General features: G+C 44.4%; 1 protein-coding gene across 1 annotated transcript in view; it reads right to left on the bottom strand.

Moving 5' to 3' along the window:
• Positions 1-16,109, bottom strand: part of CPEB1 (cytoplasmic polyadenylation element binding protein 1) — a 69,855-nt gene that overhangs the window by 6,460 nt on the left and 47,286 nt on the right. The window contains exons 3-7 of the mRNA XM_045561605.1: positions 7,720-7,943; positions 5,686-5,938; positions 3,566-3,679; positions 3,152-3,241; positions 2,153-2,289 (exon numbers count right to left, since the gene is read on the bottom strand). Of these exons, the coding sequence (XP_045417561.1) occupies positions 2,153-2,289; positions 3,152-3,241; positions 3,566-3,679; positions 5,686-5,938; positions 7,720-7,943 (818 nt within the window). The remainder of the gene's footprint in view (positions 1-2,152; positions 2,290-3,151; positions 3,242-3,565; positions 3,680-5,685; positions 5,939-7,719; positions 7,944-16,109) is intronic.

Raw genomic sequence — 16,109 nt, 5'->3', positions numbered from 1 at the left:
GTGGAGCTCAGGGAGCATATGAGGCTAGAAAAGGGAATTTGGGTCTAAAGGTAAGAGCAGAGCCACAAAGGTGGGTAATTTATCTGAGATGGAAAAGACAGGAAGGAGTCAAAGACAGACTACTCTGGTGGTGGTGGGGAAGCAAACACAAAGGAAAAAGAAGAGTCGGAAAGGCGGGGGACTGAGACACAGCCGACAGCCAATGGATGAAAGATACTAAACCCTGTAAGGAGGGAACAGGAGATGGGAAGGTGTCCACAGGGGCACCGAGGAGGAGGAGGGGCTCTGCCTACGGATATGCTAGTCCATGGTTGTGAAAGCAGGGGGCAGGGAGAGGGAGCACGTTAACTAAGTTTTAGAATATAATACCGTGAGATAACTGCATGAGTTTCAGACAGTAAGAAAGAAAGAGGGGAAGCTGTGGGTCCTCGTGGGCAGCCAGAAGCTGAACTTTGCCCTGTCACTAAGACAGAACATGAACCAGCACCAGGAAACATCTATAAAACAAAGAACCAGCTGTGTTACATGGATTGTTTATTTTAAATCTAATGTGACTGGCCCAATAAAATAGGCATTTCCCCCCTAACCCTATAGATTTTGTTTTAGTTTTGTTTTTTGAGACAGAGTCTCACTCTGTTGCCCAGGCTAGAGTGCAGTGGCATCATCATAGCTCACAGCAACCTCCAACTCATGTGCTCAAAAGATCCTCCTGCCTCAGCCTACCAAGTAGCTGGGACTACAGGCATGCACCATCACACCCAGATAATTTTTCTATTTTTTGAAGAGACAGGGTCTCACTCTTGCTCAGGCTGGTCTCAGACTCCTAATCTCAAGCAATCCTCCTGCCTCGGCCTCCCAAAGTGCTAGGATTACAGGTGTGAGTCACCATGCCCAGCCAGATTTTTTTGAAAATAGACTTTACTTTTTAGAGCAGTTTTAGGTTCACAGTAAAACTAAGCAGTAGGTACAGTTTTTCCACATACCCTCTGTCCCCACACATGCACAGCCTTCCCAACTGTCAACATCCTACACCAGAGTGGTACATTTCACTGACACATCACCACCCATTCAAAGTCCACACCTGACATTAGGGTTCACTCTGGGTACCTGTCGTACATCCTGTGGGTTTGGACAAATGTATAAGAACACATACCCACCATTATAGTGCCATACAGAACAGTTTCACTGTCCTAAAAATCCTTCATGCTCTGCCTATTCATCCCTTCTTGTTAAACCCTTGGCAACCACTGATCTTTTTACTAAAATAGGCATTTTAGTTTCCCATTTTATAGATAAGGAAATGAAGTTTTAGAGATATGAAATATCTAGTCCAATATCACAGAAGTGATATGCTCTAGAATCAGATTTTAAGAAACGCCGTACCAATTCCTGAGATCAAAACTTGCTCTGACAAGTGGTTTTCAAACATTATCCACTAGACCTACCTGGGGGGCCTGGTTAAAATGGAGATTCCTGAACTCCACCCAGACAGTCAGTAAATGTGGGATAAGGCCCCAAGATCTGTAGTGAGGTCCCCAGGTGAGATAACTCCATGCTGGAAACCCCTGATGCCAAGGACATACAGGCTGATACCAGAAAGGTGTAAGAAGAGAGAATCATACGGAGAAAACCACATTAATGAAGCCCTGAGCAGGAGGGAAGGAGTAACCCCTGTGGCTATAGACTAAAGGGAGTTCGCCCACCACAGACTGGGAGGTCAGAAGGCACAGCCTGAGGCAAGACTAGGGAGAAAGACCTATAGGTGTCATCAGTTAAGTTCAAGTAGAGAAAGCTGCTGCTCTCGAGCTCATAAGAAGTTTGAGGCATAAGTGTTGACTAGAAAAAGAGTAGAATAAAGGCTGGAAATTAGTTTGATCTCTTTGGGTGTGGGCGTGTGTGTGTGTGTCTTTGGGTGTGGGCGCGCGTGTGTGTGTGTGTGTGTGTGTGTGTACACCCCATTAAGACCCAAAGTTGTTTTCCCTTTTTTTTCCCATGTAATTGAGAAAAATTTATTGTATTGTTGTATTTATCATGAGGCAAGAAGAGCAAGAATACTCCTTGCCTGCAGCTTGCATATCTTCCCACTCTAAGAAAATCCGGTGACCCAATATGACAATTACCGTGATGCAGAAAGGACACCAGGCTAACTCACCTCCTTACAGCGCATCCTTCGGCTGGACATCTTGAAATAATATTCACTCAGGCCATCTGGGCTCAGTGGGTCATGAGAGCAAGCCTGAAGCAAGGCCCGGACAGACTTCTCTAGTTCGAAGACCAGATACACATACCCTATTCCCAACGAGAGGAAAGATCACATTAACATCGTTCAGGTGGCTACCCCTCAGCCTTGGCTTGGTAGCACGGAGTTTCTTTTAAGAAAGGAGGCCTTGGGTATAAGATACACTTTTGTCCTACTCCTGAAAAGTCTTGTGGAGTGGAAGCACTTGCTATGCCAGATGCCCAGGCCAAGGAGAGAGATGTGCACCATCTCCCACCCTAGTACGGGAAAGGGCTGGCAAACCAGGACAGAGGATTCCGTCATGACCACCACTCTCCATCCCAGAACACAGAGCAAGCTCAAGTCAGCAGAGACAGGCATTTCCTGAGGGCAGGAGGGTGGCAGGTACTGCTTTAAAAGCCTAGTTAAACCACAGGTCCAGCTCACCAAAGACGGGGCAGAGTGAAAATAGCACCTGCTCCTTTCTACAGGGAAGGGATCTCATTTCAGACCAGTGAGGAATCGGATTCTTGGTCCTCATTCCTGCCAACTCCAAAGGGATCTCAGAATTAGGTCAGGCAACAGCGTAACTGGGCAGGAAAGGCAGGCAAGGGAAAGCTTTTCAGTTGCCTCATTTAGAGAGGAAAGGCCCTGCTGGGGGGTTCAGGTTTAGAGGGAAGTGTACAAGGAAGGGATTTCGGAAGCAGCTCCTGTTGCTGTGTAAGTCTGGACAGACGGAATATTAGCTTGGAAGAAACAGAAGGGTGCGCTCGGTTGAAGAGAAAGTGCTGATGGCTGAAAGGTCTGTGCCCTGGAGTGCCCACCACATTACCAGCATGCGTCTGTGACATCCCAGCACCCCTTGGTGCAATTATATACTAGGGAGGGAAAAAAAAGCTCCTACCATGTCTTTATTACCTTTAGGCATATTACCTTTGGGAGGACACCGGGGGTGCTTGCCATCCTTACCAGGCCACTCCACACTCAAAGAACCAAAAACACGGAAGGTATTAACCAATCCAGCTGCAAAAAGAGACAAAAGGTGGCAGAAGCTGAGGTACCATCCTCCTCAGTAAAGACACAAGCATAGGATCACCAGTGTGCTCCCCCCGGCTCATCACCCTTGACGAACAACTCAGAATGGACCTCTGGTCTCAGGTGACAAGTGTAAGGACCAGACACAGAAGCACTACAGGAGTCTGTGAAGCACTTCTCCCCTCAGCTGCTCCTGTCATACCCTCAGCTCAGGCAGAAGTTCAGCCCCTGCCCTCAAATGCAAGTTTCATGCTCCTGAAAGACAAGCCCCACCTTCAACTCTTGAAGCAGGAGGTCTTGGAGGTAGCTCACCTTCTGTAATATCCCAAGGAACACCTCCTAGGAACACCTTGCAAGAGTAGATGGGGTTCTTATAGTTCCGGGGAGGAAGCTGGCCACTCCAGGTACAGGTGGCTTCATTCACAGCTTTGGTAGAAGACAAAGAGAGAAACGGGGAGGGAGGTGCGTATCAGAGAATGAATAAAGCCTCCACCCTTCCCTGGGTGAACTTGTTCAGAAAGAATTAGACTGGCTATGAGCTTAGCCTGGCTGCCTGAGGGAACACCCATGACTATTCTGAAAAGCAAGAAACCTGTCTCACCAATTCACTCAGCCCAGTATGATAATCCTAACTGACTAATTCTGTTCCCACTAAAATTGAAAGGAATACCAAACCAGATGTAGAAGGTAAAAATTATCACACCCCAGACTATTTTCAAACATATAACTGATATGCTAACTACAAAGCAGTTTTATCTAGTTACGGCTTATAGTATTAATTTATAAATACTTGAAAATAAACAGAACAACAGAACAATTATGTATACAATGTCTTACAGGCTTATTGGTACAAATGGGCCTTCTCCCACTGTTCAAATAAGGAACGTTCTATTCTGCTTCCTGGTCTTGGCTCTGAACTCAATTACAATAAAAGCCACCACTAACACCCCAACAAGACAGAGTATCACAACTGTTCTCCAAGTCACAACCAGGCCTCACCACTGCCAGCTATCTTTATAGCACCTGAACAAACATTGGACCTTCCTTGACACCAACATAGTACGATAATGGATTTGTCCCCAACCCCTCAGCTTTCTATTTTTGCCAAACTTGTTTGTCCAAACCTGCTGCAAAGTTTCTCTGACCCAAATAAGAAATCCTTCTTGCTATATAGGTTAGACACTATCTTCCATTTAGCCTACCCCTAATTATTTCTACAGGCCTGTTATTGGTGACCAATTCAATCTTTTAAGTCTTTAATCCTGTCCCAGCTCAGATCTGGAAATCTGTGCCTTTCCAGACCAGAGACTGACCTTAGTGGGGACTGGCTACTCCTTGCCCATCTTACTCTCCTTCAGCACTGAGGCAGACAGCCAATGAAAGAACCACCATTTTCACCATCATTTTCATTCAGGACAAGGACATGGAAGGCCATTCCCTAAAAGGCACAGGCCCACTGTATTGCCACAGCAAGAAATTGGGCACTGTCAACAATATTTCATGACAAACACAGAAGTCGATACAATGGCCTCATCCAAAAGCATGTCAATGTCATTTCATAGTAAAACAATGGCACCAGAGAAGGTACAAAGATGGGCTGCTAAAACCATTAGGGGAACCGGGCAGCAGCAGTGTTAAGGGAGAATGAGGTCCGGCCCGGCTCTGTGAGTACAAAGACAAGACCTTACTGAAGCCTACAGAAACAAATGGAATGGAGAAACTAACATTCACTTAGTCATCAAGTCCAGGGCCTCAGAATAGTAGTTGCTGAACATCATCTTGATACATTTATAGACAATGACATATAGCTCATTTACTTCCAAGCACTGGTATAAGATGGAAAACAGACTTAATACATGTTTAAGATAATTTAAATGACAGAACCTTAAGGATTCCTAAGAGACCAGGACACCTGGGGACATCCCTTACCTTAGAGGTTGACAAGTGAACCACCATCCCTCCAGGCCTCCCTGGGTGTACCTATCAGAAAACCTTGGGGAAGAAAGCTCTAGCATAGGTTGTGTCTGACATGTCTTTGAATTAGAAAGGGGGGAGGGTAGACAAAATTCTGGGCATCATCTCGGGGTTTCTCTTGAGGACACCCACTCATGGAAGAACTAAAGGCAAGAGCAACACACAGGCAGTCTCCACAGATGGGCACAAGTGAGAGATGGATCCAACTCCTTATGCTGTGGCACAGCCCTGTGCACCAGACTATCTGCCTCCTTCCTCTCCACTCAGCCTCAAGAAAGTTCCAGGGTTTGTCCCCATTGCCACTTAACTCCACAGAAAGACCATTCTTTGCAGAGCTGGAGACTTTGCCATGCAACCAAGCCTCTTTTAGACAGTTCACAAGTGTGTGAACTAAGGTCACTTCCTCTCCGCTCCCAGAATGGGGCCCCAGGTCCCACACGTGCTTAAGCCACACTCACCTGCAGCTTGCCGGTGCAGCCTGGCCTCTCTCTCTATGCTGAAAGGGTCTTTGGGAGCTTCAAGGAGGTCCCAGGATGGCCACACAGAGGCTCCTGGCCATCTCTTTGAAGCACTGGTTGGGGAGGGAGTGACAGCAGCGAGAGCAGCTTGCTCTTGGTCCATCCGGGACCCAACCCCCATCTTTAAAGGGTCTCTGGGACCACCCCCCGTCAGAGACAGGAAGGGTAGAGGAGGGGAAATGCGAAGGCTTGACTAGGGGAGGAAAAAGGAAGACAGAGGTTTTTAAAGGACAGTTTTGTTATAAATAATCACATAATAGAAAGTATGAAAAATACCTTACGTTTAGCATTTGACATATTTTCTTTTAGACTTTCTTCCTATAAATTCTTAGGATTAGTTGTAGATACACTATAATTTAAACAACTTGTCCTCTCCCCATTCAACATTTTTTTCCATATTGCCAGACAGTCTTCGAAACCATTTTAAATCTATTTATCATACTCTCTTTAGGGAACAAGGTACATTTCACTGACCCATTCTCCTGTTAAACATTTTAGATACTTTCCAAGTTTTCAGAATCACAAATAACAATTTTAAGATGTAGCTTTTTTGTATTTTGTTTTCTTTGGTCAGATTCCTAGAAGTAGAATGCCAAAAATGCTTTCTATGAGGGCTCTGTGTTCTATTAGAAACGTATGGGAACACAGGTTTCACTACAAGCTTGTGTCAAGGCTTTAAATTCTAGTTTAAGTGGGTAAAATGATAGTATATTATCAAAAAACTTAAAATAACTAGTTGACAGAGTATTTTACATAAGTTCAAATACTGCCTCTACTTCTTCTCCAAGCTGTCTCCTTATCTCTTCCCCAGTTAACCTCTGGGGTGAGGGATCTGAGAAAGTTCTTGAAATAAAATCCCAAAATATCAGTCATGAGGTAAATTTCCAAGACTGAGTCCCATCTAAAGTAACATTAACAGAACCCAAAGCACCATATCTGACACCATTTTATAAGGGGAGTAAACTGTAGCCCAGAGAAATACAGGGACCTGCTTATGAATTGCCATTCTAGAAACACAGCCAAAGCAGATAAAACCAGTGTGCAGTGGGAACCCAATGCCAGCTTCCATGTTCTAGGACAAGCTCACAGGACACCATGCCCCATGTTGCCAGTCCTTGGTGTAGAAGAGAAGAGGTGGGAAAACAAGCCGTTCTATGCATTGAACACTCAGCTCAGAGGATTTGGAAATAGAGAAGCAAAGCTCAGATGACACCTGAAATTAACTGTATTTTTATTTTCAGATAATTTCTTACTACCAATCCCATTTACATTTACTTCTGCTATCCCCTGTACTACTCTATCTATACTATCCCCGCTCCTATTCTAATCCCGTTGCCAGCTCCCCTCAGCATGAAGACCACACAGGTCATACACATGAGTGTAGGTAAGAAACATCAGATGCAAAAATTAACTCTGAGGCATTATTTCATAGATTCATCATGGCCTCAGATTGTGAGTTGTATAAGTCAGTGAAAAAAATATAAGAGCTAGAATTAGTCACATCTGGATTAAAATCCTAGTCCTGCTAATTACTAACCTGAGTTTTTAAATTATCACTTAAAATTTTTGAGATAACATATATCAAGGTAGATAAATGGTATCATTTAAAGGCTAAAGAAAGTACCAGTGTAGGTCAAAAAACAGAACATTGCGGGGGCCCCCACCACATTTACTTCTGAAATTAACTGTTTTCCAACAACTGTTGGAGTAACTAGTAAGATGAGAGTCCTCAGTTCAGGTCCTGAAACGTATTGCTTAATGGGCATTCAAAGCACCCTCAACTCTGTTAAGGATAAAAAGCTCTACATATGTCCCCCAAAATGGCATCTACTGCTCCCCTCATCCCAGCTCCCAGCCTGCATTCCAGTGGACAAGCATCCCACTTCAAGCTCTAAAAGTACCACACCCTCCTTTCCCTTGGACATCCACAGGCAACTCCCCCCTCAATCCCCCCTTCCCAAGAAAGTTACATACAATCAAATCTGAGAGATGATCTGATCCGGAGCTGAAGCCACTGGTGTCTGAGTCAGAGGGGCTGCTTGATCGGGAATCCAGGATGGGCCGGGTGTCCAGGCGTGATCCTCTAACAGAGGGTGCTGGAAACTTGTCCAGGTCAGACCCGAGGGGATCCAGAGGCAAGAAGCTCAAGGGGGGTTTTCCTAAGACATTTCCCAGTGGGTTATGTAGCATACTCAGTACTAGGACAAAAAAGGAAACTTCATGACTTCTTAGTTTTCTTTCCAGCCAATAGCCTTTCTTTTCTCCCACAGCCACCCCTACTAAAGGCAGGACCACTGAAAGCATGTCAGCAACACAATTAGAATATAACGAACAGCTATACATCCAGTTCTAAGACCTGGCCATCAGAGCACATTAGAGGCAGTTACAGGATGACCGTCTGAAGACCAGAGTTCCTGCTGAAGACCAGAGTTCCTGTTAGCAGCAAAACTCTTGCTCTCTGCCACCTAGGCTGAAGGATCAGTGCAACCATTTGGGAAACTCTGTGCCACTGGGAACCCTGATCACAGCTGCTATTAATGTCTAGATACACCTACAACATAATTAAGAAGCCCAAATCATAGTACTACTTTACCACCTGCCAATGTGTTTATTATAAGAATTCCCACCTTTCTAATGCCATATGGTTCAAATACAGACTTTCAGGCCACATCCCAGAAATTTGGTATAGCATAAGCATGCCATTTCATTTGAGAAGTTCCCTTATGCAGACTTCTAGCATAGACAGACTGTCTTCTATGCACTCCTGAACTTGAAATGTTCAGAATGGAAGCAGAATGATATGGTTAAGCCCACTCTCTGACTGAAGACAAACATGGGATGAAACCCTGGGTCTGACACCTCCTATATATGGCTGTGAGCTCTGGGAAGCTCACTTAGCTTCTCTAAGCCTCCATTTTCTCACTGGCATCTTGCATAAAGTGCCAACTATTAACATTCCCTGACATTGTTACGACAGTCCAGTAATTAGACAGCAGGTGAAAAGTGCTCAGCACACCAGTGCCCACCACACCATATTTAAATATCAAACATCAAAAAGAGTAAAATTTTTCCACACTTGGCCTTGAGGAACCTGAGCAAAGCATACCCTTAATCCAATGAGGATGAGGACATGGCACTATGGAGGCACTAAGGCTAGGGAAGAAGCCTTAATTTCATGTTTTTTCATCTGAAGAATAGGGAGAACATCCACCTCAAAATGGCTACGAGGTGAAACCAAAACATATGTGTAAGTGCTCAATATGGTGCCCGCGACTGGCTCCACTTCAGCCCTGGCTAGCAACTGAACTAAACACAGGTCATCCAGAACTGGATTCCTCCCAGGCCTCTAAGTCAGTCTGAATGGTTGGCTGGGGCTGGAATGAATCCCAAGAGGCAGAAATAAACCTCTCCAAGCCTGAAACCAAAGTCGATGCATGCTTAGAGGGTACCAGACATACATGCCATTCATGACAGAGCATGTACACAAGATCACAAACATCTGTTACTATGGGATCAGACCAGCCCACTCTCCTTTCGGCACATGACTGCCCTTTTGGATAAAGATATAGTCAATGTATCCTTAACTTTTATTTTTTTAATGCAGAGGATACTGTGGATGTATTTATTTATCTAGTTATTAGTTTACTTTATTGGGCAAACATATATTTTTAAGAAACTGTCATATTGTTTTCCAAAAGCAGGAAAACATGTAACATGTACCATTTTATATTCCCATCAGCAGCAGTGAGAGTTGCAGTCCTTCCACAAACTGGCCAATACCTGGTATGGTTGATCTTTTTAATTCTAGCCAGTCGCATATGTATGTAGGGGGTTAGGGGTGTGGTGAAGCCACACCATATCCAGCAAGGAGTTAGTTTACTATTAATATTTTGTTTTTCAAGGAAACATTCTTTCACCTGGGCCTTTGAAAACAGTTTTCAAAAGCACTAGCACTTAAGTGTATGTTGAAAATAAGCATCTGCAAATGCTTGGATTGTGACACCCAACAGAAATAATCCTTGACAAACCCTTCCATCTGAAACAAATGCAAAATCAAGGCCCCTGGAATCCATGCCCTGAGAAGGCAGGAGATGTGACGATTTATTCAAGGCTCCTCCCTGATGCTGCAAAGCCTGGTGAAAAGGCACCGTGAAAACCAACAAATCATACGCATCAGTCCAATGCCCTAGAGGGCCTCGTCCTTCTCTGTATTTTACAAAAACAAGTTTAGAGTGGTGAACAGTGGTCTAACAATCAAATCATAAAGAGCCTTGACAAACAGGTTAAAGAGTTTTGATTTTATCCTAAAGGTAACTGAGACACTGAAGAGGTGGTCACAGAGCTGCTGTGGTGATGGCCAAGTGGTGTGACCAGAAAAAAATAAGACAACTGGCAGTGGGGCCTAGCTCCCAGCTGAGAGGGAAACTGTGTGAACTACACTTACAGGATTTTCTCCAGCATAGATTAAGCACCTGGATGGACACTGGGCCTACACAAGACCATGATTTTTTTTCCCCAAAAGGGGTGTGAAGGAGGAAATGGAACAACAGAGTTGATGGTGACAGCAATAGAGGAGATGAAGAATGGGTCGTGTACTACAGGCTAACAACAGAAGAGAGTCAATAGACTGAGGCAAGTAAATGGAGAACCAGTGGTCTCAATAGGCTGACAGCTGTAAGAGAAATAAAGGTGGCAGACAGGATAAGCAGGTGGCGGGACAGTCAAGATTGAGAGGTTTTTGTTTGTTTGTTTGTTTTTTAAGACTTGCTTAGGCTGGTCTCGAACTCCTGAGAGCTCAGGCAATCCTCCTGCCTCAGCCTCCCACAGTGAGCCAGTGAGCCCAGGCAAGATTGAGAGTTCTGACGATGCCAAGGTCCAGAGTACGGAAGCAGAGGTGGCTGAATCAGAATGTGTAAAGTATGAAATATTCAAAAGGTCATCCATATAGACATTACAGGGAACCTATGGCAATAACTGGAACTGAGGTTAAAACAAACAAAACAGGTGCGGAGAGCTTCAGAGAAGGGGAAGGATTAGGAAATCAGTGAGGAACAAAAAGAATGCTCCACTTGGCAGAGTAGCATCCTAAAGGAAAAGCCTTCTGCTAAAGCAGGAGGAGGAGGGAGCATTCACCAGTGACAAACCAGATGAAGGGCAGCTTGTTAATCATGGAAAAGGGGCACAGCAGAGAGCTCAGAGTTGTAGAGGGAGACACAGCATAAAGCACGCTGCAGAAAAAAATGCTTAAGAGGTGATGCTGGCCTACAGGGCCTGCATCTGAGGGCACCAGGGATGACAAGTATGGGCTATGGCAACTATCTTCATCCAGCATTTTTAAAAAAAGCGTAATGGGAAAGTGTCAAAAGCAACATGGTAGACACTATAGACCACTTTTCTCATTCACATCAATTTGTATTCACTGTTGTGTTGGTACATCTGTTTTTCCAGCCACAAATCCATCTATTTCCACTAATGTATAAACTCTCTATCATGCCTACAAAGGTATCTTGAGGCTTTGTTAAATTCCTGCGTCAAAGCTAGGAATTATCTTTACAGCACTCCTCTAACCTAGTAATAAGCCTGTCTAAACAGAAAATCGCCTGACAACCCAAGTTGGCCACTAATGAACTCCACTTCCTTAAGTGCTCACAGTTCATGGTGAGTCATCCATCCTACAATCTGGACCAGGTTCAGTTAAGCTCCTACCACTCATTAATATTAATAGCAACTTCCATTTACTGTACATCTTAGCATGTGCCAGATACCGTGTTAGAAGCACCTCACAGCCAGGCATGATGGCTCACACCTGTAATCCCAGCACTTTGAGAGGCCAAGGCAGGAGGATCTCAAGGTGGGGAGTTCAAGACCAGCTTAGGCAATATGGCAAGACCCCATCTCTACAAAAATAACAAAAATTAGCTGGAGTGGTGGGACATGCCTATAGTCCCAGGTACTCGGGAGGCTGAGGCAGGAGGATCACTTGAGCCCAGGAGTTCAAGGTTGTAGTGAGCTATGACTGCGACGCTGCACCAGCCTGGGCAACAGATCAAGACCCTGCTAAAAAAAAAAAAAAAAAAAAAAACTTAGGTAAATAATCCTCTACCAAATCCAAAAAAGTGGGTAGTAGTATCATCTTAACAAAAAGAACCCAGGACTCAGGGGCAGCCAGTTAAAGAACAGCTCATGAGTGACAGTGGGACCCGATTCTTTCCCACTCCAAGCTTCGTCTTCTGTAGTACACCATTTACTAGCTACTTTTATTAAAAAGTCCTTACCTCGTATCTGTTTGTCTTCATGTTCCTGGCACTTCTCCTTTGTTCAGATCCTTTAAGACCATCGACTACAGACTAGCGCTCTCTCCTACCAGAAGTCAGTGCCTTGGGACCTGTAACATTCAGGTCTCAAAACTTACCTAGGGCCTTTCCACTGTAGGAACTCATTAAAAATGCATCTTGGGCCCTACCCGAGTTCTAATTCAGAATCTGCACTTTAACAAGATCTTCAGGAGATTTGTATACATATCAAAATTTGAAAAGCATTAATCTAGAAAAACCTAAAGCTTGTTACTTCAAATTTCTAATCAATTCCCTTACCACACCTAGACATCTTTCATATGTAATTACTGACTTGATTTACACACTGGCAGTTATACTTTACATAAACAGCTCTTACAGCACAATGGCAAATATTCAAGGGAATAAAAAAGGCATCAAATAAATAAACGTGGCCATGCTACAGGGGATATTTCCCAAACAGTTTGAGCTCTGAAAACACTGGGTGGTGGGTGGAGGGAGAAGCAGAGAGGCAGACAGACATTGTATCCAGGAATAAGTAAATATAAAAGGGAGTGGCAAGGATTCTAATAATTTCAGGAAAAGTGATGGCAAGAGTAAGTTGAACACTGTGAAAACCATTCAAGACAACCAAGGGACTTTGTAAGCTCACACTGAGCAAAAACAAAAAGGAGCTGAGGCCTCCTGCTTAGGGCAGATACAAGTTAAGAGAGAAGGAAGAGAAATAAACTATGAAGGACATTACTGGGTCAATTGACAAAATTGGAATATGAATGACAGTTTAATAAGAGTACTATATCAAATTTAATCAACTGAAGTTGGTAACTGTTTTGTTATGTACTAATGTAAGATCATCTCTATTCTTAACGGTGCAGAAAAAAATTATATATATAGATATAGAGAAGATGTGCAAAGGATAAAGCGAATAGGGTAATATGAATGTCAGCAATAGGATATGGATAAAGGGAATACAAGTATTCTTTAATTTTTATTTTATTTTTATAACTTCTATAAATTTGAAATTATTTCAAAATAAACAGGTTTCTTTTTAATGACAGAAAGAAAAACTAGTCAATTCTCATTCGGCTTTCTTTGCCTCTTTCAAGGCAACTGATTTAGCCATAAAAGGGAAATCAAGCACAAGTAATAGGAACTAGGATTTCAGCGGAGAAAATGATAATTGAGTACCTTTGCAGTCTCTGCCTATTGTAAGAAATAATCTTTTTAAACAAGCTTTTTAAAGCCTCAAAATTATCTGTATGGATATTTTCAGGCACACATGCATACAAAGTTTTGCTTCTCAACCAAACATACCAAGGGCCATCCTTACCACCTTACTTCAATGGCAATTAGCTCGACACCTGGCAAAAAGCAGGCAATCAATGTTTGCTGAATTCTACAGAAAGAAAGAGAATACTGTATTCCTTAGAGCCAGTATGCTCACGGAGGCCATACCCTTTTCTATCAAGGATATTCCTTTTAAGGACACAATGTTGACTTAGATGCACCTCAGACTTAGGGGAATAAACCTTAGTTCATCCCTACCCAGCCCGTTGCTAAAACAGAGGTTTAGAGAAACAGTGACTTGCCACGCCAAGTTTGTGACAGTCTTCCTACTACTTTCAAACAATTTCTTCAAAGAGAACTAAGCGTACAGGCCGGGCGCGGTGGCTCACACCTGTAATCCTAGCACTCTGGGAGGCCAAGACGTGTGGATTGTTTGAGCTCAGGAGTTCGAGACCAACCTGAGCAAGAGCGAGACCCTGTCTCTACTAAAAATAGAAAGAAATTATATGGACAGCTAAAAATATATATAGAAAAATTAGCCGGGCATGGTGACACATGCCTGTAGCCCCAGCTACTTGGGAGGCTGAGGCAGGAGGATCGCTTGAGCCCAGGAGTTTGAGGTTGCTGTGGGCTAGGCTGACGCCACGGCACTCTAGCCCAGGCAACAGAGCGAGACTCTGTCTCAAAAAAAAAATGAGAACTAAGTGTACAGATAGATACAGGCTGAAAAAAGCTACTCTGCTTTAGGAGGGATGGGGTGGAAGAGTAGCCCTCTCCCGATCAACTCTCCCCGAGAACCTATTGGGATCCTCAGAGCCACTGAAATGGATTCCTACATTCAAGTGCAGGAGCAAGAAGACTGTCTCCAATCACACAAACCAGGAAAGGGCTTGGATTGACAGCTCAGAAAGGGGCAATGCCATCTGGTAGAGAGATGATCAGGGTACCCAGAATTCACAAACCTGGGGTAAGTCAGTATCTGTAAGCATCAGGTTCCTGCACATACTAAATTAGAAGGCACACAGCATAAGTCTGACTAGAAATAACTGAGAAGACAAGTACCAAGAAGCCTACAACTTGCCAGCTGGTTTGACATTTCCTTCAACCCACAGAAGGAGCCAAGTTTCTGGAAACTGTCACCCATTGTCAGATGCCCTAGAGCAGCAGTCCCCAACCCTTCTGGCACCAGAAACCATTTTCATGGAAGACAGTTGTTCCATGGGATGGGGTAGGGGAGAGGGCTGGGGATGATTCAAGCACATTACATTTATTGTGCACTTTATTTCTTTTATTATTACATTGCAATATATAATGAAATAATTACACAACTCACCATAGGTTGGGAACCCCTGCCCTATAGTGACCTGACTGTCCTTCCACACCCCAACCTCACACAGGGCCTGGCCACATAGTTCTTTGAGTATCTACAGATCAAAGAAAGGAAACCAGTAGAGACACTGGGTTCCAGGAAAGTGGGACCTCATTTCAAGAGAGAACCTGTCTTGCTCTCAGCTCATCTCAGGAGACCATACTTGCCGCCCTAGGTATTGTTGCTCAGTAAGCAACACTGACTTCCACCAGCTGGCAATCAGGAGGAAAAGAGCAGAGCTAGTATTAGACTGTTCCCTTCTTTCAATCTCAAAGCAGGGAGTATACTTACTGGAAAGGCACTCTTTCTTTAAGCCACACAACCTAAAATAAAGTGGGAGTGACAGGTCCCTTATACTGCAGGCCAGTGACAGATGTCTCCCCATACGGCACAGAGCTTCATCAAGACCAGATGTCAAACATTAAGCTAGATGGCTTACAGGAGGGGTAGGAGTAGTAGGGAGAGAAGTCCCATAGTCAACCTTCAGTGATGCCCAAGGCCCTGTGCTCTTTGCTCTGTTCTTGTCCTCGCCTCCGTAACTCTGGATCATAGAAAGCCTGACGTTTACTAAGGGTCTCCAGTCCTGGCAGCTGAGTGTCCACCAAATCGCCATCTTGCAGGAGTCACTAAGACACTGTGCTCCTCTTGGAGCACAGGCACCCATCCCCACTCACCTGCTGGCAGGGATCAGCATCAGCTACAGACAGCTCTCAGGGAAGTCACGGGGACGAAAGGACCTGGCAGAGGGTTCCAGCTCATTAATGCTACCTCAGAGGGTACAAGAGACCAAATCAGCAGTAATATTTTTAGACTGATTGTTAACTTTCTCTACTTTCATCCTTCTATGCCAGCTCTTGTGGGTTTTACAGCTGAGTCACTGCTGGAATTTTCTGAAGCCTTCCCCAAGAGTACAAAGGCACCCAGAGTCTGATGGCAGCATTAGCGATGGCAACAAGGGCCTGGCACTAGATGCTTGCATTGTAAGACACTGTCTGAGCCTAAGCTCAGCTACAGGAGAGATTAGGCCCAACATATCATGATCAGACACGTGCTAACTAACACTAACGGGAGTGGTCATGGGGAAAATCCAGACCAGGAGCCATTATTTCCAGCCTGAGATATAAAGCCATATACCTGGACCCCTTGCCTTCCTATTGCTATCCTTGGTTCTAGGTTGCTTGCTCAGAATCCATCTGGAGGCCTAGAGGTAGGAAGCGGGGGAGGGAAGCACTTATCCCAGGTATAAAAACAGACCACTCTGCCTGTGACCCCGAATCTGCAATTCTACACCATTCCCCAACTGCAGTGGGGATGTTCTGAATGTGGACTCCCTCCACTGACTCTGGATCCCGTGGGTCCAAAGACAGCCCTTCACCCTAGTGTAACTCCCAGTCTTGATCACTGGACAAGTTCCA

The sequence above is a fragment of the Lemur catta genome, chromosome 9 (assembly GCF_020740605.2).
Source record: "Lemur catta isolate mLemCat1 chromosome 9, mLemCat1.pri, whole genome shotgun sequence".
Lineage (NCBI taxonomy): Eukaryota > Metazoa > Chordata > Mammalia > Primates > Lemuridae > Lemur > Lemur catta.
Note: the sequence above shows the minus strand (reverse complement) of the source record. Positions and strands in the feature narration are given on the sequence as shown.